General features: G+C 56.5%; 2 protein-coding genes across 19 annotated transcripts in view; one reads left to right on the top strand and one right to left on the bottom strand.

Moving 5' to 3' along the window:
* The first annotated feature begins 248 nt into the window (after positions 1-248).
* ADCY6 (adenylate cyclase 6) overlaps positions 249-27,850 on the top strand; it is a 65,446-nt gene continuing 37,844 nt past the window's right edge. For 2 of the 18 annotated variants that reach the window (XM_070052178.1, XM_070052179.1), the window contains exons 1-22: positions 1,086-1,254; positions 3,190-3,365; positions 6,371-7,223; positions 10,584-10,733; positions 11,135-11,256; positions 11,370-11,481; positions 11,638-11,765; positions 12,244-12,402; positions 12,485-12,626; positions 12,732-12,860; positions 13,114-13,139; positions 13,287-13,434; positions 13,626-13,723; positions 13,905-13,992; positions 14,161-14,277; positions 14,479-14,637; positions 14,870-15,048; positions 15,567-15,602; positions 15,686-15,815; positions 16,107-16,370; positions 17,053-17,287; positions 18,002-18,126. In XM_070052178.1, the coding sequence (XP_069908279.1) occupies positions 3,235-3,365; positions 6,371-7,223; positions 10,584-10,733; positions 11,135-11,256; positions 11,370-11,481; positions 11,638-11,765; positions 12,244-12,402; positions 12,485-12,626; positions 12,732-12,860; positions 13,114-13,139; positions 13,287-13,434; positions 13,626-13,723; positions 13,905-13,992; positions 14,161-14,277; positions 14,479-14,637; positions 14,870-15,048; positions 15,567-15,602; positions 15,686-15,815; positions 16,107-16,370; positions 17,053-17,287; positions 18,002-18,126 (3,531 nt within the window). In that variant the 5' untranslated portion in view covers positions 1,086-1,254; positions 3,190-3,234. The other 16 variants (XM_051845391.2, XM_051845394.2, XM_070052174.1 and 13 more) reach the window with 15 other exon arrangements.
* Positions 7,369-27,850, bottom strand: part of SPMIP11 (sperm microtubule inner protein 11) — a 49,283-nt gene continuing 28,801 nt past the window's right edge. Inside the window, exons 3-5 of the mRNA XM_051845401.2 lie at positions 21,531-21,675; positions 21,083-21,154; positions 7,369-14,015 (exon numbers count right to left, since the gene is read on the bottom strand). Coding sequence (XP_051701361.1) covers positions 21,106-21,154; positions 21,531-21,675 — 194 coding nt within the window. The 3' untranslated portion in view covers positions 7,369-14,015; positions 21,083-21,105. The remainder of the gene's footprint in view (positions 14,016-21,082; positions 21,155-21,530; positions 21,676-27,850) is intronic.

Below are 27,850 nucleotides of genomic sequence, written 5' to 3'. Positions count from 1 at the left end.
TCTGCCCTGGGGTTCAGGCAGCCTTGTTGGGACTTTGCGTGGACAGGAGCTGGGCACCGTGGGCAGGGTCTCCAGGTCTCCAGGCCCAGGGACCAAGGGCGGACTGTGCTGGTGGGAGGAGCCGCCCGCCTAGGGTTCAATTTGCGCTCACGGGGATTGTCCCATCCCCCTCCCCCCCCCGCCCCCTCCCCGCCCAGTAACTTGGGCGGCCGCTTCTTGCGGGAAATAAGTAAAAGTCCCAAACCACTTTCCACCCGTGCAACGCCCAGCAGCGCAGCAGAAAGCGTTGGGTGAAGGGGGAAGGGGAGGGCCCCTGTAAGTTTGCAGGTTTCGGGGGTAGGGCTCCCCAGAGAGCGGGGCGGGGGGCAGCGTAGGGGTTCCCGACCCCTTTTTTCTGGGCTCTGGTGCGGCAGGTTCACGTTGGGGTCGCAGCCTCCGAGGGGGCTGGCTGGTGGAAGAGGACAGAAGAGGCGTGCGGGCAAGCAGGCCGCACACACCTGGCGCCTTGTGGAATGAAATCTTAATTAATTATTAAACTGAGTTCCCGCGGGAGGGAGCTGGGCCGCGGCAGCGAGGGCGGGAATGGCAGGGTGGGGGCGGGGGCCCACAGGACTGGAGGGGTGTTGGAGGGGCGCTGGGCGCCAGCTCGGCCCCTCGGGGACTGGGTCGGGACGGACTGCGACCCTCAGTGGGCGGAGCGCGGTGGTCGCCGCCGGGGGGCGGTGGATTTGCCCGCGGGCGCGCGCGCAGCGACCCCGGGGCGAGGTGGGAGTGGGAGGCTGCAGGGCGCAGCTCCGAGTGGCGGGAGGGAGCGGGTGGCACGGCCCCCTCCCCGGGGTCCTGATCCCAGAACAGTGGCCACTTGTTTTCCGAGCCTGGGGGAGGAAGCGGCCGGAGGGGAGCAGGGGGGCGTGCGGAGCAGGGAGGGCGGTGGTGGTGGGGCTCCCCTTTCTCGAGCTCCAGCGCCCGACCCTGCTCTCCCGCAGGCTGTGGGCAGCGCGGCTCCTGCAGGGGGGGGAGGGGGACCCCGGACAAAAGGAGCTTGTGCCTTTAAGGCGGGGAGTCCGGGAGCCGGCGGGGAGGGGACTTCTGGATCCGGGGTAGAGGGCGCTGCGCTGGACAACAGGGAGGGGGCGAGGGCCGGGCGGACGCCGGGCGGCGGTGGGGGGGACTGCTGACCGGCTGCACGGAGGAGGACGGCTCGGCGGCCGCCCGGCCGGAGCCCGCGGGGGCGGCGCCGACCCCCGCCGGCAGGTGAGAGCGTGGGGCGGGGTAGGGGACGTGGCCGCACAGCGCCCGGGCTCGCAGGGGGCTGAAGCGCCCTGAGCCTGAGTTTCCCACTGGGGCACTGAAGCCTGGGCTGGGGTCCTATCCACCAGTGCCTGGCAGAGGGGCGCCAAGGAGGAGATGGGGTGGTGGTGGTGGTGGTCCCGGGCTGCAGGCTCCCCGCCTTCCCCAGCTGCCTCGCGCGCGTCACAGCCTTCCCTCGCTGGAGTTTCCAGGCTGGCTCTGAGGAGGGGGAAAAAGCATGTGCTGGGGGAGGGGCTGTGGGCTGAGGCTCCGAGTTGGGGGCCGCGTGAGACCGTTGCTAGGGCAGACGGAGGCTGCCTTGCGTCCCTGGGAGATCCTCTCCCTGCCCTCGGCCGGAATCCTTGGCACGACGCGGGTGGTGCCAGCCCCCGACTCCCGCAGACCCGCAGGGCGGTGGACAGACTGTACAGAGCAGGCAGGCACTGGGAGACCCTTTCCGGGACCCTCCCCTGGCCAGAGCCTGGCGCCTTGGGAGCCTGAGAGACTTGACGTGGGGGTTGTGTGCTATGTGGTGGTGGGGGGGGTGCTGAGTGTGGGCGCCCAGTGCAGCCTGGGCTGGGGAAGAGAGAAGGCGGAGCCGAACCTCCCGACACAGGCCTTGGGGAGGCTGCTCTACATCTGGAATGGCCCGGAATGGAGGCCCACGTCCCAGCATGGTGGGCGGTGCTGGCACGCTGGGCCACGCCTGGGCAGCGCCTTCGCCCATGAACTTTTCCAAGTCGTTTTCCGTCCCCTGGATCCTCCTTTTGCCAAGGAGGGCAGGGGCACAAGGTTCCCTGGGGCTTGGATGGCCGGGAGGTGGCCAGAGCCTTCCTTAGGGCTGGGCCTTGGCCTGCCTCAGATTCTACCCTTGAGGCTGAAGGATAAGGGTTTGGGCTTGGGCCTGCAGGTCTGCACAGGACCTGGGAGCTGGGGGTTCGAGGAGCAGCAAAGGGAGGAGACGGTGGGGGGTGCAAGGCTGGGCTGTGGATGAAGGAGGAGGTTGTTAACACTGTCCCAAGGTTCCCAGCGATGGTTCCAGGACAGGCAGGGTTGAGGGACCATGTGACCTGGAACAGTGTCCTGCCCTGTTCCTGCTGTACCAGTGTGGCATGGGGTGCTGGGAGCACTGGGCAGCACCTAGAGTGGGGGGTCGGGTGAGGGGTTGCAGTTGGTGAAGCTGTCCCCTTGGTGGTGGTGGTTGTAGTGGAGATGGGGGAGTCAGAGTGTTATTGGGACTGTCTCTGCCCCTTCCTTTGTGAGTGCAAGCCAGATGCCAGGATGCACTTCCAGGGGGCTGGGAACATGGCCCCAAACAGGTCCTTTGGGAACAGAGGTCTGGGTCAGTGATGGGGTGGCGTGAGGCAGTGGCAGGGGTGGAGTGGGTGGGGGGAGCGAGATAAGACCAGGGCAGGGGACTGGCACATGGGAGGAGGCTGAAGCAGAGTGTCATGGGGGAAGCAGTGGAAAACCTGCTGCTCTGGGCTCTGTCCCTGGCAGCTTTGGAGCCTGACAGCTCTGAGAACACAGGAATGAGATAGAACCAGGCTTCCGCCTGGCTGGCTGGAGAAATGTGTGTTCCTGCCCACGACTCTCTTGCTTTCTCTCTTTCTTGGGCACTGGTAGAGGTTTGGCCTCAGGGTGTTGTGGCATGGGGACAAGAACCAGCACCACCAGCAGATGCACGCTGCGCGACAGGCATCAGTAGCTTCTCTCTGCAGGACCATTAGTCCCATTTTACGGGCAAGGAGACTGATGCAGAGGAGGTGAAATAAGATGCCCGAGGCCATGCAGCTAGCAGCTGGTCCCGCTTCTAAATGAACTTGTTCTCGGGAGCCAGCCTTGCCTTTGACCTTCTCCAAGTGCTCGCTCACTCGAAGCCCTGTTGTGCTGTTGCAGGCGCTGGGAGTTGAAAGGCAGGCAGCTCTGTGGGCTGTAAAAGGGATGCTGGCTGAACTCGTCTGCGGGTGGCCCTGGGATGGGGCTTTAGAGTGTGCGCGGAGAAGTCCCGGACCTGGCCTCCTCTTGGAGTGTCGCTCCTCTGGCCTCAGCATCCGGCTCTCTGGCCGTCTGGGGTGAGCGTTGCGTACTCTGGCTTCTTTTCTCCTGGTGAGTGCAAGTGTCAGTGCAGGTAGCTCCACGGGGCATCCAGTGGGCATGGAGGAGCGTGGCCTGCTGGGACATGGGTGTCTTTTAACTTTTGGCTCAGCCAGAAGTTGAAGGTATTGTCTTGGCGGGGAGTGGGGGGTCCTCCTGGCCCTGTCAAGGCCCTGTGCCCTCAGCTCTCAGTCCCCAGGGCTGCTGAAGGCAGAGCCCAGAGTTCTAGATGTTTCCTTTAGGAAACGTAGGATCTGTGACAAATTTGGTTACCTGTGATCTCGCTAACTTGGGCCAGCCTTATAATATTACCATGGAATTAAACAATTATTTGAAAGAGAGCTCCCGTCCACTGGTTCCCTCCCCAAATGCCACCCACATCCAAAGCAGTAGCCTGGAACTCAGTCTGGGTTCCCGTGTGGTAGCAGGGACCCAAGGACTTGAGCCGTCACTGCTGCCTCCCAGGAGCTCATCCGCAGGAAGCTGGAATTGGAAGTGGAGTTGGCACTTGAACCTGTGTACGCTGGTAGGGATGTGGATGTACCAAGCTGGGTCTCTTTTTTTTTTTTAATGAGTATTTACTCATTTTTTTTTAAAAAAAGATTTATTTATTTATTTGAAAGAGTTACCCAGAGAGAAGGAGAGGCAGAGAGAGAGAGGTCTTCCATCTGCTGGTTCAGTCCCCAATTGGGTGCAACAGCTAGAGCTGAGCTGATCTGAAGCCAGAAGCCAGGAGCTTCTTCTGGTTCTCCCACACGGGTGCAGGGGCCCAAGGACTTGGGTCATCACCCACTGCTTTCCCAGGCCGTAGCAGAGAGCTGGATCAGAAGTGGAGCACCTGGGACTTGAACCGGAGCCCATATGGGATGCCACCTCTGTAGGCGGTGGCTTTACCCGCTATTCCACAGCGCTGGTCTCATTACTCATTTTTAGTTATTTGAAAGCTGGAGACGGAGAGAAGGAGAGAGAGAGAAAAAAAGAGAGAGAGAGAGAAATGTCTTCTACCTGCTGGTTCACTCAACAGCTGGGGCTGGGCCAGGCTGAAGCTAGGAACCATGTGGGTGGCAATGGACTTGAGCCATCATCTAGACCCTCAGGATGCATTCACAGAGAGCTGGATCGGAAGGAGGCTAGACTGGCCCCTCGTACTTGGGATACAGGTATTTTAACCTACTGTGCCACAGTGCCATCGCCCCAAGACTTAGGAGCTATGCCAAATGCTGGCCCCCCCCTTTTTTTTCCCTGTCCAATCTGCCCTGTGTTGCTAGTGTCCACAGAACTAGCTTTACAGGGTTTTGCCGAAGAGCAAATGGGATTGTCCTGTGAAAGACCTTGAAAAGTTTTAAACCAGAGGCAGCACATGGGGGCGAGTGTAATCCATCCATGCAAACAGGCTTGCAGCCACTCAGCGAACATCTGTCCGGATCCTCGTGGGTGTTGTGAATATAGCGGTCAGCAAAACAGGTCAAAATTCTTGTCTTCGGGAGTTGATACTGCGGTTAGGAGAGATGAACAAGTCAGAAAAAGATACAGGGTGGCAGGTGCTGGTAAACGCTATGGAGAAAAGGAAAGGATAAAGCGGGGAAGAGAGACAGGCAGCCCCTGAGAAAGGGTTTGCTATTTTAATGTGGCGCTCAGTGAAAGTCCCACTGATAAGGAAACTCAAGGGCTGTGACTTGCAGAGCTGCTGCACACAGGGAGTGGCAAGTGCCAGGGTCCCAGGCTGGCCTGGGCTTGGTGTGTGGGCTGCTGTGACTGGTGCAGTGGAGAAGATGAAAAATTGCGGGACTGACAGTTACTATTATGTGTCCTCCGCTCCACGTCTGGGTCCTTGGGCTTGTTCGCATTCTAGCTTTTCAGTGTGTAGTGTTCCAGCTGTGAACCAGGGCCAGTGATTGGCACTGGCCATGGGGGCCCTAAAGAATAGCTGTGTCCCTGCCCTCAGGTAGGGTACCCCTGAATCAGGCAGCTGCTGATCAGGGGGCAGAGACATTCACAGCTGTGGGCTGGTGTGCTTGCAATGGCAATAAAAGGATGTGCAGAGGATCCATGGGACCGAGCTGGGAAACCTCCCAAAGGAAGTCAGATCTAAGAGGCCGGTGGGAAAAGCTGAGTTTCGCTTGGTGAGAATGAGTGTGAAGGAAGGAAGTGATTGGGACCTCACAGGCAGAACTCATTCTGTAGATGTCACTCACGTTGAAAATGTGGCTTAGGTACCAGCATTTCAAAATAGGCTGATGATGCCTTGAACTACAGATGTTTTTTTTCTTTAGCTTCTGTCAAACAGTCAGAAGCTCCAGCCCCACTGGGACACCTGGTGCTAGGTGGTGGTTGTCCCATACTAGGGGTGGGACAACCTAGTTTTCCTGAACCATATCTGTCTCTTTGACACAGTGAGGTGACTTTTTTTTTTAAGTTTTATTTTATTTATTTGAAAGAGTTACACAGAGAGAGAAGGAGGAGAGAGAGAAAGTCTTCCATCCGCTGGTTCACTCCCCAGTTGGCCACAACGGCCGGAGCTGCACCCATCCAAAGCCAGGAGCCAGGAGCTTCTTCCAAGTCTCCCGCGCGGGTGCAGGGGCCCAAGGACTTGGGCCATCTTCTACTGCTTTCCCAGGCCATAGCAGAGAGCTGGATCAGAAGTGGAGCAGCCAAGACTTGAACTGGCACCCATATAGGATGCCGGCACTGCAGGTGGCAGCCTTACCCACTATGCCACAGCACCGGCCCGAGGTGACTTTTTAAGTGTACTCTTGCTGGAGTCAGACAAACCTGGCACATCCTGGTTTTCCCACTTACGTGGCTCCCCAGCCTTGGGTCACCTCCTTACGTCTCGGCTTCCTTCCCTGTTGACTTGGGGTGCCACTGTGCAACCTGGAGTGATTTTGTGAGGATGGTGTATTGGCTGGAGAGCTTAGCTGGGCCGTGGGAAGCGCTTGGGTGGTGGTGCTGCTAATACCATCTCCCCTTCTTCTCCCAATAGCATGTCCTGGTTTAGCGGTCTCCTGGTTCCCAAAGTGGATGAGCGGAAAACAGCCTGGGGCGAACGCAATGGGCAGCAGCGCCTGCGCCGTGGGACTCGGGCCGCCGGCTTCTGCGCACCTCGCTATATGAGCTGCCTCCAGGATGCAGAGCCACCCAGCCCTACCCCAGCCGCTCCCCGGAGGTGCCCCTGGCAGGATGAGGCCTTCATCCGCAGGGGGGGCCCGGGCCCGGGGAAGGGCGTGGAGCTGGGGCTGCGGGCAGTGGCCCTGGGCTTCGAGGACGCGGAGCTGACGGCAGCGACGGGGGTGACTGAGGTGGCACCGCGGCGCGGGCGATCGTGCTGGCGCCGCCTGGCGCAGGTGTTCCAGTCCAAGCAGTTCCGCTCGGCCAAGCTGGAGCGCCTATACCAGCGCTACTTCTTCCAGATGAACCAGAGCAGCCTCACGCTGCTGATGGCGGTGCTGGTGCTGCTCATGGCTGTGCTGCTGGCTTTCCACGCTGTGCCTGGCAGCCCTCAGCCTGCCTACGTGGCCCTGTTGGCTGGGGCCGCCACCCTGTTCGTAGCGCTCATGGTGGTGTGTAATCGGCATAGCTTCCGCCAGGACTCCATGTGGGTGGTGAGCTACGTGGTGCTGGGCATCCTGGCTGCCGTGCAGGTCGGGGGCGCCCTGGCAGCCGACCCGCACAGCCCGTCTGCGGGCCTCTGGTGCCCCATGTTCTTCGTCTACATCACCTACACCCTCCTGCCCATCCGAATGCGGGCTGCCGTTCTCAGCGGCCTTGGCCTTTCCACTCTGCATTTGATCTTAGCTTGGCAACTCAACCGTGGCGATGCCTTGCTTTGGAAGCAGGTGGGTGTAGAGGGCACCAGGCTGGGAATCGGAAGGGGCCGTGGTGGTAGGGAGGGGTGGTGGGGTCCAGTCGTGGGCGGATGCTGGGTATGGAGACATGTGGCTCCATCTGGGAGGAGGGGCTTGAGGCAGGAGGCCAGGTTTCGGGGGTCAGCCTCCACTGGGATCTGGGGCAGAGGGCAAGGCCCCAGGGCCCAAGCTTGTACTCTGGCACTGTGGGTCCCAGTGGCCTGTGCCCACCGCAGTGGTGCAGCCCATAGTGGGGGGTGGGGAGTCGGGGGTGGAGGGCTGCAAATAGGGATGTGGAAGCAGTGCAGTTGTGTCCAGGCTTTGGTATCCCTTGCCCCCAAGGGGACCCCTAAGTGTCAGTTCTTGGTGGTGTTTCCCCAGAGAGGGACTGAGCAGGTTTTGGCTGGCATTGGCTGGGGGAGGAGGAGTCACGTGTCTGTAGGAGCAGAGCTGGTTCTGAGAGGTCAGGGGAGGTGACGAGCTGGGATCCATTCTGCTCCCTGGGAGTGACTTGATAGGGCATGAACCTTACAAGAGAGGGGGTGCACGGCTAGATCTCACCCCACCACCTCATGCTGCCAGCCCTCTGCCCCGCTGGCTGCTGCCTGTGAGTTCTTCGTGGAGATGAGGATGGCCGTGGGGACCCCAGGCTGTCCAGTGGGCTGCATTCTTCCTTGTGATCTTAGACAGCCTGTCTCTCCTCTCCAGGCCTCAGGCTCTTCCCAGTCTGCAAAACTGGATGAAAAACAGCAGCCACCTTAGGATGCTGCTATGAGAGCCTACCTGTCCCCAGGGTGAAGCAGAGCAGGGCCCCACCTAGGGGCAGGCAGGTTGGGGAGGGGCTGCAGAGGTGATGCCCAGCCAAGGGGCTGCTGGGAAGGCACCTTTCAGAGATGTGGGTGGAATCCGCCATGTCACCTCACCCCCTGCCCAGGGAGCAGCCACCAGGCTGCAGGCACAGCCCCACAGGTGGCACACCTCACGAGGCCCTCGCTGGCACCCGGTCCAGGAAGCACCCTCCTCCGTCTCGCTCAAGGTTGGAGGGCCTGGCCTCTGCCTTGCCAAGGGCTGGTGGCCTGTAGCCCACCCTGGCCCCACCCCCAGGGAGGAAGTTGCTCTGGGCTCCCTGAGTGAGAAGTTGGGTGCTCTGGCATGATGCCCTTCCCCACCCAGCCTGGGCTCCGGAACGGTATGTACCTTTTTAAAAGTAACTTTATAGCCCGTTTGTTTGTAGAGCACGTGCCCACAGGGCACTATGGGAGCTCTGGAAGGGCCAGGTCCTTCTGCCCTTGCTTTTTTTTTTTCCTACCTTGCTTTTCCAGGTTGGTTCTCAGGTTGGGCTTGGGGGCTGGACCGCTCTCCTGGGGAAGAGGAGCTTAGTAAAGGTGCTGCCACCCTTCCGCCTTCCTCTGCAGCTCACCAGGGGGTGGGTGGGCATCTTTGCCCTGCTCTTGGCTGGCGTGATGCCCAGAGCCGGGCCCTGTATCCGACGGGGGAGGCCAGGAGTGTGCCAGTCTCCTGCCTCCTTGGGGTGCCCGGCTGTCGCCTCACCCAGTGGGTCTAGGCAGGCACGTTCTGGGGTGATGGAGACAGTCGCTGCTGCCCCTGTGCCAGTCCTTGGGGCCTCCTCTGATCGCAGAACAATTCTTGTGCCCATTTGGGCCTGTGGGTTCCTGCAGGGCGCTGGTGGCCTTCACGGGCAGCCCTTCCAACCCCAGCCCTGCTCCTGTTCCCGCTCCCAGGAGCCTCCTGCCTGGCTCACCCATTCAGATGCATTGAGCAGTTTCACCCAGTGACCCAGGCCAGCCCGGAGCCTCCTTCAGGCCCTGGCATCCATTTTTTCCTCATAGCTGGATAAGGATGTGTGTGCAGAGTTATTTCAGTCCCTCATCCCCCTTCCCCTTCCCTCCACTGTGACTCACATTTTCCTCTTGGGCTCCTGGGGCCAGGAAGGGAAGTTGCCTGGTTTGCCCCCCCTTTCCTTCTCCCCCACTGGGGGCTATTCTTAGAAACCCCCAGGGGAGATAGTGCACCCCCACTTCACCCCTGCTGCTGGGAGGTGGAGCTCAGTGCACAGGCACCCAGGGCCCTGGGAGCTGAACTAGGAAGGGAAGGTGGGAGGCCAGTCCTTAGGGCCAGAGTGAGAAGGACCCAGGGGGAAAGGTCCTCCCCAAGGGGAAAATGAGGCTCCAGAGCTCAAGTGGCCTGCCCACATCTGTGGGACTGGTTCTAGTGCAGGGCAGTGCCCGGAACACCTGGCTTCCAGTTGTACTCCTTCCCTCCCGGCTCCCTGAACCAGAGCCTTGCCCCATGCAACTCTGACCTGGAGCCGCAAATGCCAGGCTAACCCCTGAGTTTCCAGAACACTGAAGCCGGCCAGCTCCCCTTAGATCGGCTCCCCAGCCAGTGCACCAGTGGTGACTGGGGGCTGCATATCCCTAAGGTGGGGGAGTCCTGAGCATGGGGTCTTGGCAGGCCAACTGTCAAGAGTTATCCCTGGGGACGGGGGCAATGAGGTGGCCAGGCACTGTGACACCCCATCCCTGGTTAGGGAGGGGTCTTTGTATTCCTAGAATTGCTGGATCCCAAATCTTGAGTCAATGGAGGAAGGACTCTTGGAAACCCGGAATGCACTAGACGGTAGTATTAGGGCACAAGCTTTGGGGTCCCACTGTCCTGGACTCAAGTCTCAAGCCGGCCACTACCAACTGTGCGACCTTGAGCTCCTCTATGCCTGAGTCCCTCCCCCTTCTGTCACAGCTGAAAGAAAGAGTATAGAAGAAACCCATAGAATCCAGGCACATTGTAGACAGCCAACAAAGTAACCGCTAATCATAATCATCATAATGTAATTACTGTTATTATGTCAGGGCAGGGAGGAACATCAGAGATCTTCTGTTCCCCCTCTTTGGGTTATAAATAAGCAAGCAGAGGCCTAGAGAGAGGAGGTGGCTTGTCCCGGGTCACTCACAGAGGGACATAGAGCTCTGGTCTTCTGGGTGCTGTCCTACAGGAGAACCACATGCAAGCAGCAGCAGCAGCAGCAGCATTTTTCTTTTCTTTGGGTGGTTAGAGGGGAGGTGGTTATAGGGTAGTGGGGCAGGCCCCATGATCTACCTGGCCCTAGCAGTGATTAGATCGTCTTAGTGGCTACAGAGTGATCCAGGCCGAGGGCTGGGAGATGTATTGCAGCAGTGGGGACAGACGGGTTATATAGGAGTCAGACTTCGTTCCCGAAAGGAGCAGGTCCAGAGAGAGCCCAGGGACCCCAGCCTGAGTGTCTGCGGCCGTGAGTGTTGGGGGCAGGGAGGAAGGAATGGTCACTCATCTGCCTCTGCCGCCCTCCTGCAGCTTGGTGCCAACGTGCTGCTGTTCCTCTGCACCAACCTCATTGGTATCTGCACACACTACCCAGCCGAGGTGTCTCAGCGCCAGGCTTTTCAGGAGACCCGTGGTTACATCCAGGCCCGGCTGCACCTGCAGCACGAGAACCGGCAGCAGGTGGGGGCCACTTTCCCTGGCCAGGGGGCCTTCCCCCTCGTGATCCCCAGGTGGTTCTCAGGTTGGATCTGCTGCTGTGGTTCACAGTGTGGGAAGGGTTCCTCTGGTCTGTGTGTCTCAGAGGCCCTGTGACAATCAGGGTTCTGTCCTTTCTGAGAGTGGGGAATGGGTAGACAGGAGCACTTGGGAAGACGGCATTAGGGGTGGTCAGAAAGGGCTGAGATATCTGTGTGCCAATTGTCCTGGTGGGGTTAGTGAGGCTGCGGTCCAGAATGGAGGCTCCACTCTTCAGAGAGTCCTGGGAGGGCTCCGGGGATGAGGAGGGACCAGGAGGGAAGGACATGGACATGGACATGTGAGGCCAGGAGGAGAGTGGAACCCTATTGCAATCACTGCTCTAGGAGCGGCTGCTGCTGTCCGTGTTGCCCCAGCATGTTGCCATGGAGATGAAAGAAGACATTAACACAAAAAAGGAAGACATGATGTTCCACAAGATCTACATCCAGAAGCATGACAATGTCAGGTAGGGTGGGAGTGGGAGCCTGCCAGGAGGAGGCGGCGGGGGTGGAGTGGGGGAGACCTGGGGAGCCTCTGAGGGCGCCGGGACCCACGTGTGTCCTCTGCTGTCACCCACAGCATCCTGTTTGCCGACATCGAGGGCTTTACCAGCCTGGCCTCCCAGTGCACCGCACAGGAGCTGGTCATGACTTTGAATGAGCTCTTTGCCCGGTTTGACAAACTGGCCGCGGTGAGGGTGCTGGGGCTTGGGGGCAGTGCTGACTGTGGTGAAAGAGCACAGCTTTGCTGGCAGCAGCTGGGAGCGCGGGGGCAGAGAAAGTCTTCAGGTGAGGGTGGTGGGCAAGAGAGTCAAGGTGACCCTTCCCTCCAACTCTTGCCCCTTTAGGAGAATCACTGCCTGAGGATCAAGATCTTAGGGGACTGTTACTACTGTGTGTCAGGGCTGCCAGAGGCCCGGGCAGACCATGCCCACTGCTGTGTGGAGATGGGGGTGGACATGATCGAGGCCATCTCGTAAGCAGTGCCCCATTCCTGGGCTTCCTAGAACTGTGGGTGCCCCACATTGCTCCTACTTCTCCGTGTGTGCTTTTAGGAGTTTTCCTTGGTCTTGGCTCTTCATCTTTGAGCTTTCTCTGTCGTTGAGGAGGGAAGTGGATCTTTCTCCAGCCTGTGCAAAGACCCGTTGTGCAGCTTTAGACTCCAGCCAGCCTGGACTGGGGTGTGGGGAGCCCAGGGGCAGTGGGGAATGGGGCCAGAGGTGAGAACAGTGAGTCCTCCTCTCCTAACTTAGCCCCACAAGATACCGCAAGGCCTTTGCTGCTGAACAGAGTTCTCAAGCATGTCCTTTGAGCCCCACGTCGCCCATGTCCAGCCCAAGCTGTGCTCTTGTCCCCTGTATTGGGGTCTGTCCTTGTGTACCGGGCTCTGGGCTGGGGGGGTGGGGGGAAGGGAGAGCTGTGCCAGACACTGATCTGGAGCTGTGTCCCCCCAGGCTAGTGCGTGAGGTGACAGGTGTGAATGTGAACATGCGCGTGGGTATCCACAGTGGTCGTGTGCACTGCGGTGTCCTTGGCCTGCGGAAGTGGCAGTTCGATGTGTGGTCCAACGACGTGACCCTGGCCAACCACATGGAGGCCGGGGGCCGGGCCGGGTGAGTGGAGGGGTTCAGGCAGTGGGGAATGGGAGCCAGGGAGAAGAGAACTGAGTCTCACCCTCCCGCCACCACCCCCCAGCCGCATCCACATCACTCGGGCCACACTGCAGTACCTGAACGGGGACTACGAGGTGGAGCCTGGCCGTGGTGGTGAGCGCAATGCATACCTCAAGGAGCAGCACATAGAGACCTTCCTCATCCTGGGTGCCAGCCAGAAACGGGTGAGGGCCAGGGCAGGGCTGCGGGGGGCTGGGGGCGGGCAGGTGCAGGCTCCTTCAAGGCCTCTGTGGGTCCCTTTTGTGAGCTGGCGTTCTCCTTGGCCACAGAAAGAGGAAAAGGCCATGCTGGCTAAGCTACAGCGGACGCGGGCCAATTCCATGGAGGGTCTGATGCCACGCTGGGTGCCTGACCGCACTTTCTCCCGCACCAAGGATTCCAAGGCCTTCCGCCAGATGGTGAGTGCCTGGGGCCCCACCTCTGTCTCCCTCAGCACTGCGTGTGTGTGTGTGTGTGTGTGTGCGCGCGCATGTGTGTGCGTGTGCTGTCCGGTACTGGGGGTGGGAGCTGTGGTTTCCTCCCAGGGGTTCCAAGTACCCCAAAGTCTACAGTGAGCACCCTTTGGCTTGTGTTGGGGGCGAGGGAAGGGATTGTAGAGGTGAGGGTGGTTGGTCCTTCACCTCGTTCATGTACCGTGTGCCTTTTCTCCAGGGCATTGATGATTCCAGCAAAGACAAGTAAGTTGGGTCATTGAGGAAGGGGGACCTGGAGTGGAGAGGTCCCAGCTCCCTGGGATGGTACTGTAGGGAGCAGGAGCCACACACCCCTCCCTTCCCATTGCTTCTCCTGTGGGCACCCGGTGAAGCCACGTCCCCTGCCCTCAGCCGGGGTGCCCAGGATGCTCTGAACCCTGAGGATGAGGTAGATGAATTCCTGGGCCGTGCCATCGATGCCCGCAGCATCGATCAGCTGCGCAAGGACCACGTGCGCCGGTTCCTGCTCACCTTCCAGAGAGAGGATCTAGAGAAGAAGGTTTGGAGAATTCCAGGGCAGAAGGAAAAGGGGAGGAGAGAGGAGGGAGGGAGCTGGAGGGACTTCTGGGGAATGGGGAGGGTTCCACAGAGCAGGGCAGGACGACTGAATCTGCTCCCCTTGGGGCCCCTGGTCATCCCTGCCTCCACCAAGGCAGGGCCCCGTACCCAGCTCAGCCTCCTCTCCCTTAGTACTCGCGGAAGGTGGACCCCCGCTTTGGAGCCTACGTCGCCTGTGCCCTGCTCGTCTTCTGCTTCATTTGCTTCATCCAGCTCCTCGTCTTCCCCCAGTGAGATCCCTGCCCCTCCTCACTGGGCTCCCTGCTCCTCCCCTGCCTCCCTGAACTGTCCTAAACCTACCCATGTACACCCACTGTCCCTGAGGCTACCCCCCAACCTGTTCCGGGGGGTGGGACAAGGATGCTCTTGACCTCCCAGGGTCAAGTTGCCCCCGGCCCTGTTCTGCCCCAGTTCAACCCTGATGCTCGGGATCTATGCCGGTATCTTCCTGTTCCTGCTGGTCACTGTGCTCACCTGTGCCGTGTACTCCTGTGGTTCTGTACGTAGTGGAGACTCCCAGGGCTGTGTGGGGAGGGAGGAGGGCTGGGAGGAGTTGCATAGGGAGGCAGGCAGGCGGTGGCCATGCCTCTCCTGCTGGGTCCCGTGCCTGGCTGGCCCTCTTCCCTGGCTGAGCGGCCGCCACATCTCCCTCTCTTGCTGCCTCCAGCGGTTCCCCAGGGTGCTGCAGCGCCTGTCTCGCGGCATTGTCCGCTCGCGGGCACACAGCACAGCAGTTGGCATCTTTTCAGTCTTGCTTGTGTTTACCTCCGCCATCGCCAACATGGTGAGGATCCCGTGGGAACTCTCTGTGTAGCACCTTTACTGCCTGCTCTTCCGAGGGTGGGGTGGGTGGGGCTGCCCCTGCTCCCCTCCTCTTGTCATCCCTGAGTGAGAACTTTGGCCTCTGGGGTGTCAGGCACCTGGGCATGGCCCTTGCAGCCCTTTCCCCTCCCTAGTTACCCTGATATCCTCGTCACTTTTACAGTTCAACTGCAGCCACACCCCCATACGGATGTGCGTGGCCCAGATGCTGAATTTAACTCCCTCCGACGTTACTGCTTGCCACCTGCAGCAGCTCAATTACTCTCTGGACCTGGATGCGCCCCTGTGTGAGGGCACCACACCCCCCTGCAGCTTCCCTGAGGTATCTGAGCAGTGCTCAGGCAGCGATGGGGTGGGAGAGGGTGATCTTGGCACAGTTATAGGGCCATCTAGGCCAGTCCTGTGGATGGACCCCGGGGACACAGGAGTTCACCAGAGTCTCCATGTCTATGAGCAGCTAGGGGTCCTGGTGTGGTATAGGGCTGGGCATGGAGGTGGAAGGCTCTCCCATGGCCTCTGCCCTCACCCAGTGCTGCCTGTGATGTTGTCCCCAGTACTTCGTTGGGAACATGCTGCTGAGTCTCCTGGCCAGCTCTGTCTTCCTGCACATCAGCAGCATCGGGAAGCTGGCCATGATCTTAGTCTTGGGGCTCATCTATCTGGTGCTGCTTCTTCTGGGTCCCCCAGCCACCATCTTTGACAACTATGACCTGCTGCTTAGCGTCCATGGCTTGTGAGTTGATTCTCAGTCCCTTGAATGCCCCCCTCCCCCGACCCAGGAAGCTCTTTGACCCTCTGGGTCCCTGGTGAGCCTCCCTGGTGTCCCTGGAGTGCCACAATTCACTGCTGGGAGAGAGGGAAATGATGATGGAGGAGCTCCTGACATATGACCTCAAATAGCTGCCCCAAGAAAGTCCCAGGCCTGGGAAATCCCTGTATCTTTATGATAGACCTTAAAAAAATTGCTTCTCACATTTGCTTGGTACATCTGTGGGCCAAGCCTTTCACATGTGTTGTTAGATCTCTTTCCTGTTTTAATGATGAGGGGGCAGAGGCTTAGAGAGGAACCAAGAGCAGAGATTTTCCTAATCGCTGCTCTTAGTTAATATTAGTAAAAACCCTGGCCCAAAGCTGACTTACTGGCATGTGCCCAGTAATGCATTCTCGGTCTCCCCTTCCATGTCCCTGTCTTCCCCCTTCTGCTGCCCCCAGCAACCACCAGTAACTTTGTCTCTTCTGCCTTCCTGCCAGGGCTTCTTCTAATGAGACCTTGGATGGGCTGGACTGGTAAGTGAGGGCTCTGAGGCAGCGAAGGGTAGGGCTGCCGGATGCCTCCTTCAGACACCAAGCACATCTCTGCTCACCCTCAGCCCAGCTGCAGGGAGGGTGGCCCTCAAATACATGACCCCTGTGATCCTGCTGGTGTTTGCGCTGGCACTGTATCTGCATGCCCAGCAGGTGGAGTCTACAGCTCGTCTGGACTTCCTCTGGAAACTGCAGGTGACTGGGTGGGCCTCCGGGAGCAGGGCAGAATCTCTGCCGAGCCATAAACGCATCTCTTGCTAGCCCAGGCACCCTGAATCCACATTGGTTCTGTGCCTTCTCTGCTCCCACCTCCTTCCCCTGCCTCATCCTGTACCTGCCCCCTCTATCCCTTTGCCTGTTCCTCAGGCCAAACCCGTCCGTACCCTTCTTCCTCCATGCCATTCCCTCTGATGTCCATCCCAGGCGCTGGTCTCTGCACCCACCCTGTGAGTGACGGGCAGTGGGTGATGGGTGTGGTGTCTACAGGCAACAGGGGAGAAGGAGGAGATGGAGGAGCTCCAGGCGTACAACCGGCGGCTGCTGCATAACATTCTCCCCAAGGATGTGGCTGCCCACTTCCTGGCCAGGGAGCGCCGGAATGATGAGCTCTACTACCAGTCGTGTGAGTGTGTGGCCGTGATGTTTGCCTCCATCGCCAACTTCTCTGAGTTCTACGTGGAGCTGGAGGCCAACAATGAGGGCGTCGAGTGCCTGCGGCTGCTCAACGAGATCATCGCTGACTTTGACGAGGTGTTTGTCCTGTTGGCCAGTGCCGGGAGAGTGGAGGGATTTGGGGACCAGGAGAGGAGAGAGAACTTTGGATGAGAAAGTCAGGATTGGAGTCAGGTTGGGGTGCTAGCAGGAGAAAGGGAGCTTTAACGGGACTGAGAGCTGTCAGCACTGGGGGTGAGTGTAGGGATTGAGGAGGCGGGGACAGGGACCCATGAAGGTGTCCGAGGCAGCAAGGGGCCAGCCCCAGCTCCCAGTGGGGAACAGAGGGAGGACGTGAGGATCTCTGGGAGGGGGCCAGGTCAGGATAGGGACCAGTGGATGTCATTGAAGAAGGCAGGCAAGAGGGTAGAGCCCCTTGAGACCGAGCAAGCAAAATGTGAGAATTTGTCCTGAACGTCCTGGCCAGAGCTGGGCCCTCTGCTGTTCAGGTGGGATATCAGCTGCCTCATCCTGGGACCCTGATTCCCAGAGAGTGAGGGGCTGGAGTAATTGATTCTTAGCTTCTCCCCTGAAATTCTGTTCAGGAGTGAGCCATTGAGGCTGATCTCCTGCAGCTGTGCCTGGTCGGGGTTCACTCACCAGAAGGAGGGGTGTTCATTGAAACAAGAGTAGGAACCAAGGCATGGGCCGGGCATGCGCGTTGGGGTGGGTTGGGCTTTGGGCTCTGCCTTGACAGCCAGGCCCCCCTGCGTTTGTCTAGATCATCAGCGAGGAGCAGTTCCGGCAGCTGGAGAAGATCAAGACTATAGGCAGCACCTACATGGCTGCCTCGGGGCTGAATGCCAGCACCTATGACCAGGTGGGCCGCTCCCACGTCACCGCCCTGGCTGACTACGCCATGCGGCTCATGGAGCAGATGAAGCACATCAATGAGCACTCCTTCAACAACTTCCAGATGAAGATCGGTGAGAGAGGAGAGCCTGGCCACTTGGCAGGTGTTTCCCGGCAGGGCTCCTGGGCGGGTTTCCTTCCATCCCACCTCCTGTATCAAGTCTCATACTAAGGGCTTACTGAGGTCATTTCTTGAGGGCCTACTATGTGCTAAACATCTTGGCGCATATCTTAATCCTCATGTTATTAACCCCTTTTCCAGATAAAGAGGTTAATTCTAGAGAGAATTAAATAATTAGACCGAGGTAGGGAGAGGCTGAACTGGGATTTAAAACTGGGCTTATCTGAACTCCATTACCTTGGTCCTTGTCTGTGGCCACTCTCCTCCTAGATGGACTGGTGGCTGGCAGTGGTTCACAGCTTAGGTTCTGGGATCAGGCCGTCTGGTTTGAATTCTGGCTACTCCACCTCTACTGGCTTATTGAGTGAGTCACCTACCATCCCTGAACTTCATCTGTGAAATGGGGATGACTGTTCAGAGGTGTTGAGAGGATGAAGCTGTGTAAAATGCTCGTGTGGTTGGCAGAGGGAGCATCGCGGGTAAGACCAGCTCCTGGGGTGGCGGTGGCTGTCTTGCCCCGGGGGGCTCTGCCACTGGCTGACCTGCTAGGACCTGTAGGCTCATGACCAGAAGGCTCACCCCCTTTCCACTTGTTTTCCTTGGGGTCCTTCTAAAGGTCCCCTGAAGTGGGATGCCCACTGGGCTGATCCTGGAGCATCCTACTAGTTTAAATCTCTTGCTGTTCTCCCCACCTCAGGGCTGAACATGGGCCCAGTTGTGGCCGGTGTCATTGGGGCCCGGAAGCCGCAGTATGACATCTGGGGGAACACGGTGAATGTCTCTAGCCGTATGGACAGCACAGGGGTCCCTGACCGAATCCAGGTGAGGGGGATGTTCAGTGGAAGCTGGGAGGGACATGAGTCCAGAGGGTTTCCACAGTTCTCTCTGTGTGGTCCACTGAGACGGGGTAGGGATGGCAGTGTTTTGTGGTTGGTGGGCAGGGATCTAGCCTGGCTCAGAGAGCCCTGGGCCCCTGCGAGTGCACCAGGAAGGATTCCGGGCTAAGTGGCCTCCCCTCCCCCTCCCCCCAGGTGACCACGGACCTGTACCAGGTTCTAGCTGCCAAGGGCTACCAGCTGGAGTGTCGAGGGGTGGTCAAGGTGAAGGGCAAAGGGGAGATGACCACCTACTTCCTCAATGGGGGCCCTAGCAGTTAGCGGGGCCCAGCTACCAATGCAGCTGATGGGACCAAGGTGGGCATTGAGTGGACTCTGTGCTCGCTGGGAGGAGCTGTGGGGGTGGGGTGGGGTAGCGCTGAGCCTCCAGACCCTGCTGACTGTCAAAGGGTGCTCCCCAGGCAGGCTGGACTTGGGCCACACTTGTCTGCCTTGGGGCTGGCGCACAAGTGGATAACAAGAGGATCATGCAAGTGGCTTTCTTTTTAATTGGGGTAGGGCTGTTCCCTCTCCTCTCCCAGCTGTGGAGGCAGGAGCAGCACTCCTGCCCAAGAGATCACAATGGCAGCTTGCCATGCCTACCCTTTGTCTGCCTGGGCAAACAGGCTCAGGGCTGGGCCCTTCCTTGTCTCTCTTTTCCCTGGGAATATTTCGTACAAAGACTGGGGCAGGCATGAAAAGTGCCTATTCCACGCTTGCCTGTGGTATGCCTGTGTTCCTGACATTGGTCCTGGGTATGCCCCTGCTGCAGCCAGGGCACAGGAGGGAGATGGCTCTAGGGGCCCAGCTCTGTCCACGTTTCCGGGGAATGTTTCCATTTGCCAAATCCTAGTCCCAAGATCTGTCCCCAAAGGGGAACAAAGGGACCTCTGACAGCTCAGATTTAGCCCCAGTTCTTGTGTGCTCTGGGGAAAAGCAGTGTCTGGCCTCACTGGTACTGTGAAAACGCCCAACCAGAGAGCAGGCCTGTGCGTGGGGATGTCAGGAGTTAGAGGTTCACCTGCAGGTGCCAAAGAGAGCAGGTAGCCTGGGATGGGGTATTGCCAGATGCTGATCAGAGACCCCAGTGGGGTCAAGATCAGGTCACTGGGCCCCAGTGCTTGCTTGTTGTCTGCTGGAAAGGGGGCATGAGTGTCTCTTGCCCCTTCATTTGCCAAATAGAAGAGGGTCAGGGCTTGGAGGAAGATGACCCTGGTCTCACACCCATCTTTCCAACTCCTCTGGCACTGGGGAGGGCCTGTGTGTGTGTGTGTGTTTGTGTGTGTTGCTCTTTGTGTGTAATTCTGTCTTCCAGGTCTGTGTGTGTCCTTGGCTCCTGCTCCTCAGCTCTCCAGTCCGAGTTGGCCTCTCTCCTGTGGGCCTCTGTCTTCTGGGAATAAGGCAGGGTTTCCTCTTTCCAGGGCTGTAGAGAGGTGCCCAGATTTGCACAGGAGTGGGAGCAGAAGGAGGGTGGCCTGGGAGAGAAGTCTTTTATTTTTTGTGCCAAATCCCTAAGTGCCATTTGGGGGCCACGTGTGCAGCATGACTGTCTCCCTGCCTAGGGCAGGGACACAGGTGCCTGCCTGAGCCTCAGTGCCCTGGGCACTTTGCCTGTTTAGGGTTTGTTGGGCAGGCTTTGCAGGAATCTTCTTGGGTTCCCCAGCTTGTGTCCTGGGATGTGGTATGCTTTAAGATGAGGGTAAGTCTGGGGTCCCTCTGAGGACCCAGCTACTGGTACTAAGGGGTGGGGCAGGGGAATCTTACACTAGGCCTTTGCCTGGGTCTAGCCTGCTCCTGCCTCCCCAGCCCCATGAAGCCTGTGAGGGATGGAAGAGGGTTAGTAAGTTGGACTCCAGCTTCTCTTCCTATCCTGTCTCACTCCTTTCCCTGTAATCGCCTTGACTCTGGCCTGAATTAGCTGGTGCCTTGGCTTCTCTGCCTATACCTAGTTAAGCCAGAGGCAATAGCGTGGATTCTGCACAAAGAGACTAAAGAGAGAAGAGAATAAACCCTAGAGTTGCAGGGTTCGGGGAGCAGAGGGCGCTCTTACCCTCCCCTCAATACTCTTCTGATACCAGCTCCCTGCAGAAGCCTGTCTCTGGCTCGGTACTGCCTGCCTTGGGCGTTTCTCACGCATTAACCAAGTGGGCCATTAGGCGCTTCATTAGCCAAGGCAGCTGATCCAGATGGGAAACCCACTTCCCTTCTGCAAGCCGTATCTCTGACTAGGAAGGGGGATGCTTGGTGTCATGGTGTGGGCATGTGAGTGTCAGCAAACCAGAGTGGGAAGACCTCAGTCCTGGGTGGCCTGTCTCTGCTGCTTGCCAGGTGGCTGGGGCCTGTCCACCTCCTAGCCCCCCTACTCCCCATAGCACCATGCCAGCTGTGCCCTTCCCCCCAGGCTGCCGATGCTGGAGGATGAGTCGGGGGATGGGAGGCTGTGGGCTTTGGTTTTACAATGTAACCACTGTGGGAGGTTGGGGGAGGGTGGCATACCATGTATTTCAGTGAAATATTTAATATATTTAAATATCAATAAAATCAAATTCTTTGTAAAATTCCCTGTTCTCTGCAGCTGTTCTGGGCCCTGGGTTGGGTCAGCAGTGGTAGAGTCTGGCGGAGGTGGCAACCCTCCTGTCCAAGGGATCTGTGTGGTTGTCTTTCCAGGGCCTTCGCCCCTCTCAAACCTCTCCTCCCCAGATCTGGCTTCTGCAGAATCTCTCACGCACTTGCAGTCTGGGGTATTGGAATAACCCTGCCTCCCACTGCCCCCAGGCATCCAGGCAACTTTTGGTCCCATCTGTTTACTCTGATTTCTCAAACCCCTCCCATCCAGTCCCCACCTGAATTGGGACACCCCACCCACTCTCCCCACTTGACACTCCACTCCTTGCGCAGTCTACCTTGTCCTTCTGCGGTCATGTCTTCAGTATAGACTAAAGGTTCTGTCATTGAGAATACAGTGATCCATAAACCTAGACGGGAGAGACAGGATCTTAGATTCAGCCAGGCCAGGCTTGGGGGGGAGGGCGTCTGTAAAAATAGCCCCTAAGAGTGCTTCAGGGTAGTGATGAAGAAGCAGGGTTACCACCAACAGGCTGTGGTTGCAGGAGTAGTGGGGAGGTGGCAAGAGAAAGAGGTGGATGTATCCTGGGCCCAACAGGAATACTCTGGGATGCTTGTGCCTGCTCAGAAGTCACACCTGCAAGGTGGGACACTCAGATCCTGGGCCAGTTTTCTGTGGTAAGATCCAACTCTCTCCTGTGCCCCAACCGGGCAGTCTCTAAGGACTGACGTGAGCAGACCAAGTGCTTGCCTTGGTCTCTGCACTCTGACCCTTCCCAGCCTAACCTGGTCATCGGGCTCTTAATGAGACAGTGGCAGGGGCTCCGGATCCACGGCATGGCTTCCTCTGGGCGCACTCCCGGATCGTGGGACCGCCAGAAACTGAAGTTCTGAGCATCAGTCAAAGGGACTCTGTAGACCTGATTGGGGACTGAATGGGTTGGGGGAAGGGCCGGTTACCAAATTCCTTCAAGTTCACTGCTTACTTTTCTGCCTTAGTGCAGCAAAAGCCCAGCCCTGCAATTGAACCTGATTGGTACTGAGACATCCTGGAGATGTGGTCATCACACCCTCCTTAATTTCCAGACCGTATCTTCTCCTGCCCTCCTGGTCAGATGAATCAGTCTGGGTTCTTTTTGCTACCTAGGAAGGCCATCTCAAAGAGCTTTCCCCCAACTGCTTAGATGGTAGAGAAGTAACTGGTAAAATCCATTTTGGAAAATTACACCGATTCATTAGTTTCCTTTTCTTTTTTTCCTAAGCTTAATCATCCTCATTCCCTTGTCTCCTCTCTGAAATAATGCCTGCTTTGCTGAGTGCGGGCCATGCTTTGAAATATAACAATGATACCATCTCACAGTTAGAAACCTCAAATAGATGTCACTTATCAAGTGCCTATCATGTCCTATATGTTGTAGTAGGTGTTTTTCTTTTTTCTTTTAGTTTTTTAAAAGATTTGTTTGAAAGGCAGAGTTACAGAGAGGCAGAGGTGGGGGATGGGAGGGTTCTTCCATCTGCTGGTTCACTCCCTGGATGGCTGCAACGGCCAGCTGTGTGCCAATCTGAAGCCAGGAGCCAGAAGCTTCTTCTGGGTCTCCCACATTGGTGCAGGGGCCCAAGGACTTGGACCATCTTCCACTGCTTTCCCAGGCCATACCAGAGAGCTGGATGGAAAGGGGAGCAACCAGAACATGAACCAGCTCCCATATGGGATGCCGGCACTGCAGATGGCAGCTTTACCTGCTACGCCACAGCCCCAGTACTAGTGTGAGTGTGTGTGTTTTTCTTTAATTGACAGGCAGAGTTAGACAGTGAGGGAGACACAGAGAGAAAGGTCTTCCTTTTTCCATTGGTTCACCCCCCAAGTGGCTGCTACAGCCACTTGCAGCTGGTGCGTTGCGGCTGGCGTGTTGCGGCCGGTGCGCTGCACCCATCTGAAGCCAGGAGCCAGGTGCTTCCTCCTGGTCTCCCATGCGGGTGCAGGGCCCAAGGACCTGGGCCATCCTCTGCTGCACTCCTGGGCCACAGCAGAGAGCTGGACTGGAAGAGGAGCAACCGGGACAGAATCCGGCGCCCCAACCAGGACTAGAACCCCGGGGTGCCAGTGCCACAGGCGGAGGATTAGCCTAGTGAGCCGCGGCACCAGCCAGCCCTGATGTTTTAAAAATTTTGAAATAATATTAAGCGGAGCTAGTGCTATGGTGTAGCGAGTAAAGCTGCCATCTGCAGTGCCGGCAGCCTTAATGGGAGTTGTCTGAATCCCTGATGCTCCACTTCTGATCCAGCTCTCTGCTATGTCCTGGGAAAGCAGTAGAAGATGGCCCAAGTCCTTGAGCTCCTGCACCCGCGTGGGAGACCCAGAGGGAGCTCCTGGCTCCTAGCTTCGGATCGGCACAGCTCCAGCTGTGGCAGCCATCTGAGGAGTGAAACAGCAGATGGAAGATCTCTCTTTTTCTCTCTCTTTCTGCCTCCAAATAAATAAATCTTTTTTAAAAAAAGAAATAATATTGGGCTTACCTAGATTTTTAAAAAATACATTTTCATTATTTGGATAAATCTAATTCTAGTATATAAAATTTTTATTTTATTTTTTAAAAAGATTTCTTTATTTGATGAGGCCAGTGTTGTGGTGTAGCAGGTAAAACCTTAGCCTGTGATGCCAGCATCCCATATAGGTGCTGGTTTGAGACCCGGTTGCTCCACTTCCCATCCAGCTCCCTGCTAAGGTGCCTAGGAAAGCAGCAGAAGATGGCTCAAGTGTTTGGTCCCCAGCATCCACATGGAAGTCCTGGAAGGAGCTCCTCTTTCTCTGTAACTCTGGCCTTAAAATAAATCTTAAAGAAATGTTTGTTTATTTGAAAGGCAGAATCAGAGAGAGAGAGAGAGAGAGAGAGAGAGAGAGAGATCTTCCATCACTGGTTCACTCCCCAAGTGGCCGCAATGACCAGGTCCTGGCCAAGCTGAGGCCAGGAGCCAGAAGCTTCTTCTGGGTCTCCCACATTGGTGCAGGGGCCCAAGGACTTGAACCATCTTTTACTGCTTTCCCAGGCGCATTAGCAGGGAGCTGGATCCAAAGTGTAGGAGCTGGGACTCAAAATGACGCTCATATGGGATGCTGGCATTGTAGGTAGTGGATTTATCCACTATGCCACAATGCTGGCCCCAAAGGTGGTTTTTTTTTTTTTTTTTTTTGACAGGCAGAGTGGACAGTGAGAGACAGAGAGAAAGGTCTTCCTTTTGCCGTTGGTTCACCCTCCAATGGCTGCCGTGGCTGGTGTGCTGCGGCCGGCGCATTGCGCCTATCCGAAGGCAGGAGCCAGGTGCTTCTCCTGGTCTTCCATGGGGTGCAGGGCCCAAGGACTTGGGCCATCCTCCACTGCACTCCCTGGCCACAGCAGAGAGCTTGGCCCCAAAGTTTTTAATTTTAAAAATATGTATTTAGGCCAGTGCCGTGGCTCACTAGGCTAATTCTCTGCCTGTGGCACTGGCACACCGGGTTCTAGTCCCGGTCAGGGCGCCAGAGTCTGTCCTGGTTGCCCCTTTTCCAGGCCAGCTCTCTGCTGTGGCCTGGGAGTGCAGTGGAGGATGGCCCAAGCCCTCTCATATGGGATGCAATGTCCCAAGTGGAAGCTTAACCCACTGTGCCACAATAACTGCCCTCAGATTTGTATTTAAAAAATGTTTTTAGGGACCAACGCTGTGGCATAGCCAGTAAAGCTGCTGCCTGCAGTGCTGGCATCCCATATGGGCTCTGGTTCGAGTCCCAGCTGCTCCACTTCCAATCCAGCTCTCTGCTATGGCCTGGGAAGGCACTGGAGGATGGCCCAAGTCCTTGGGCCCCTGCCACCCACATGGGAGACCCGGAAGAAGCTCCTGGCTCCTAGCTTCAGATCTGTCCAGTTCCAGCTGTTGTGGCCATTTGGGGAGTGAACGAGGTGATGGAAGATCTCTCTCTCTCTCTCTCTCTCTCTCTGTCTAACTCTGCCTTTCAAATAAATAGTTCTTTTAAAAAAATGAGCTCAAGAGGACTATGAATAAGGTCATAATATTAATTCCAGTATAGCAAAAGGAAAGGAGAAACTCATTTAGAAAAAAGTTTTTTTTTAATTTATGAAAGGCAAAGAGAGAGTAAAAGGAGAGTTAGTTTACGCCCCAAGTTCCCACAACAGCAGGGGCTGGGCACTCAGTCCAAGTCTCCCATGTGGGTGATGGGGACCCCGTCACTTGAGCCATCACTTATTGCCTCCTGGGTCTACACTAGTGTGAAGCTAGAATCAGGAGAGGAACTGAGACTTGAATCCAGACATTCTCACGTGGGACACTGGCATCCCAACCAGTGTCCTAACTACTATGAAACACCTGCCCCTATATATTTTTTAAACTTAGAGAATTATAACTTAATATTCTAGTTTGCTATCTCAGGCCATTATGATAATTTTTTAAAATCTCTAATTATTTAGTAGATGTTGTGTTTTTACTTAGTGACTTTCCTACTAATAGTAAATTTTTTTAAGGACTTATTTATTTGAAAGAGTTAGAGAGAGAGAGAGAGAGAGAGAGAGAGAGAGAGAGAGAATCTGTTAGTTTGTTCCCTAAGTGGCCATAGAGACTAGAGCTGGGCCAGGCCAAAGCCAGGAGCCAGGAGCCAGGAGCTACTTCTGGATCTCCCATGTGGGTCCAGGGACACAAGGACTTGGGCCATTTTCTGCTGCTCTTTCAGGTGCCTTAGCAGGGAGCTGTTTGGTTGGGAAGTGAAGTAGCCTGAACTCAAACCAGTGCTCATAAGGGATGTCAGTGTTGCAGGTGACAGCTTAACTTGCTGCGCCACAACGCTGGCCCCTAACAGTAGACTTTAAAAAAGTTTGCTATTAGACTGGAGCCGGTGCTGTGGCGCAGTGGGTTAACACCCTGGCCTGAAGCGCCGGCATCCCATATGGGCGCCGGTTTGAGACCTGGCTGCTCCACTTCCAATCCAGCTCTCTGCTATGGCCTGGGAAAGCAGTGGAAGATGGCCCAAGTCCTTGGGCCCCTGCACCCATGTGGGAGACCTGGAAGAAGCTCCTGGCTCCTGGCTTCGAATTAGCGCAGCTACAGCTGTTGCGGCCAATTGGCGAGTGAACCAGAGGATGAAAGACGTCTCTCTCGCTCTCTCTCTGCCTCTCCTCTCTCTGTGTAACTCTGACTTCCAAATAAATAAGTAAATCTTTTAAAAAAATAAAATCAACCTTGGGGGAAAAATTATAAAAGAAAGTTTGCTATTAGAAATCACTCATAAGTAGTCCCCTTCCTGCACATGTCTATTTTGATTTCTGAGAATATTAAAAACTTTGTTTATTTGAGAGGCAGAGAGATGGATAGGCAGAGAAAGAGAACCTCCATATGATAACCCACTCCCCAGATGCCCACCATGGCTGGGGCTGGGCCAGAACTAGAGCTGGGAACTGAGTCCAGGTCTCCCATGTGGGTGGCAGGAACCCAGTTACTTGAACCATCAGTGCTGCCTCCCAGGGCTGCAACAGCAGGAAGCTGGAGTTGGGAGCCAGAGCTGGGTACTGAACCCAGACACTCAGTGTGTAAATGCCCGCCACTCTCAGAGTATTTTAGTGTTTTAAATTAAACTTACCTTTTGGGGCTGGTGTTGTGGTGCAGCGGGTTAATCTGCTGCCTGTGAGCTTTCCCACCCACGCATTCCAGTCCCAGCTGCTCCACTTCCTATCCAGCTCTTGAAAGTACAGCCGGATGGCCCACATGGGAAACCCTGAGGGAATTCCTGGCTGCTGGCCATTTGGGGAGTGAACCAAGACATGGAAGATCTCTGTCTCTCTGTCCGTTCCTCTCTATAACTCTGCCTTTCAAATAAATTAAAATGAATCTTTTAAATTAATTTTGAGATAATTACAGATTCACATACAGTTGAAAAAAAAATATACAGGGAGTTTCTGTGTAGCCACTCCCCTCAAGGGCAATGACTTATAGAACTATAGTATGCACACTGCCACAACTAGGTTATTGATATGCTGCTAAAGAACAGGTGCATCACCTTTCAATCCTGGAACTGCCATTTCATTGCCCTACCACCCCACTCTGGTTACCAATTATCTATTTATCATTTCTATAATGTTGTAATTTTAAGAATATTATATACATGGCATATAGTAAGTGATCTTTGTGGGATTGCCTTTTTTTATTTTTTAAAGATTTATTAGAAAAACAAACAAACAAAAAAAAGGATGGGGCTGGTGCTGTGGCGCCTCAGCTTAATGCCCTGGCCTGAAGCACCAGCATCCCATATGGGTGCCGGTTCTAGTTCCGGCTGCTCTTCTTCCGATCCAGCTCTCTGCTGTGGCCTGGGATAGCAGTAGAGGATGGCCCAGGGGTCCTTGGGCCCCTGCACTCACACGGGAGACCTGGAAGAAGCTCCTGGCTCCTGGCTTCGGATAGGCGCAGCCATTGCAGCCATTTGAGGAGTGAACCAGTGGATGGAAGACCTTGTGCTCTCTCTCTCTCTCTCTCTGTAACTCTTTCAAATAAAAATAAATAAATCTTAAAAAAAAAAAAAAAAAAGGCAGGGGACGGCGCTGTGGCTCAGTGGCTCAGTGGGTTGACGCCCTGGCCTGAAGCGCCGGCATCCCATATGGGCACTGGTTCTAGTCCCAGTTGCTCCTCTTCTGATCCAGCTCTCTGCTGTGGCCTGGGAAAGCAGTAGAAGATGGCCCAAGTCCTTGGGCCCCTGCATGGGCGTGGGAGACCTGGGAGAAGCTCCTGGCTCCTGGCTTCAGATCAGCGCAGCTCCGACAGTTGTGGCCATCTGGGGAGTGAACCATCGGACGGAGGACCTCTCTCTCTCTCTGCCTCTCCTCTCTCTGTGTAACTCTGACTTTCAAATAAATAAATAAATCTTTTAAAAAAAGGCAGAGACAGAGATTGTCCATTGGCTGTTTTAGTTCCCTATATGCCCATAACAGCTGGGGCATTTGTTGAATCCAAGAGCTAGGCATATTAGCAGGAAGCTGGATTGGAAGCCGAGCAGTTGTGCTTGGATGTGCATTCCTATTAAGGGATGGCCCAAGTGTTGGTCTAACCCACTGTGCCACAACGCCCTCCTC

The sequence above is a fragment of the Oryctolagus cuniculus genome, chromosome 11 (genome assembly GCF_964237555.1).
Source record: "Oryctolagus cuniculus chromosome 11, mOryCun1.1, whole genome shotgun sequence".
In the NCBI taxonomy this organism is placed as follows: domain Eukaryota; kingdom Metazoa; phylum Chordata; class Mammalia; order Lagomorpha; family Leporidae; genus Oryctolagus; species Oryctolagus cuniculus.
Note: the sequence above shows the minus strand (reverse complement) of the source record. Positions and strands in the feature narration are given on the sequence as shown.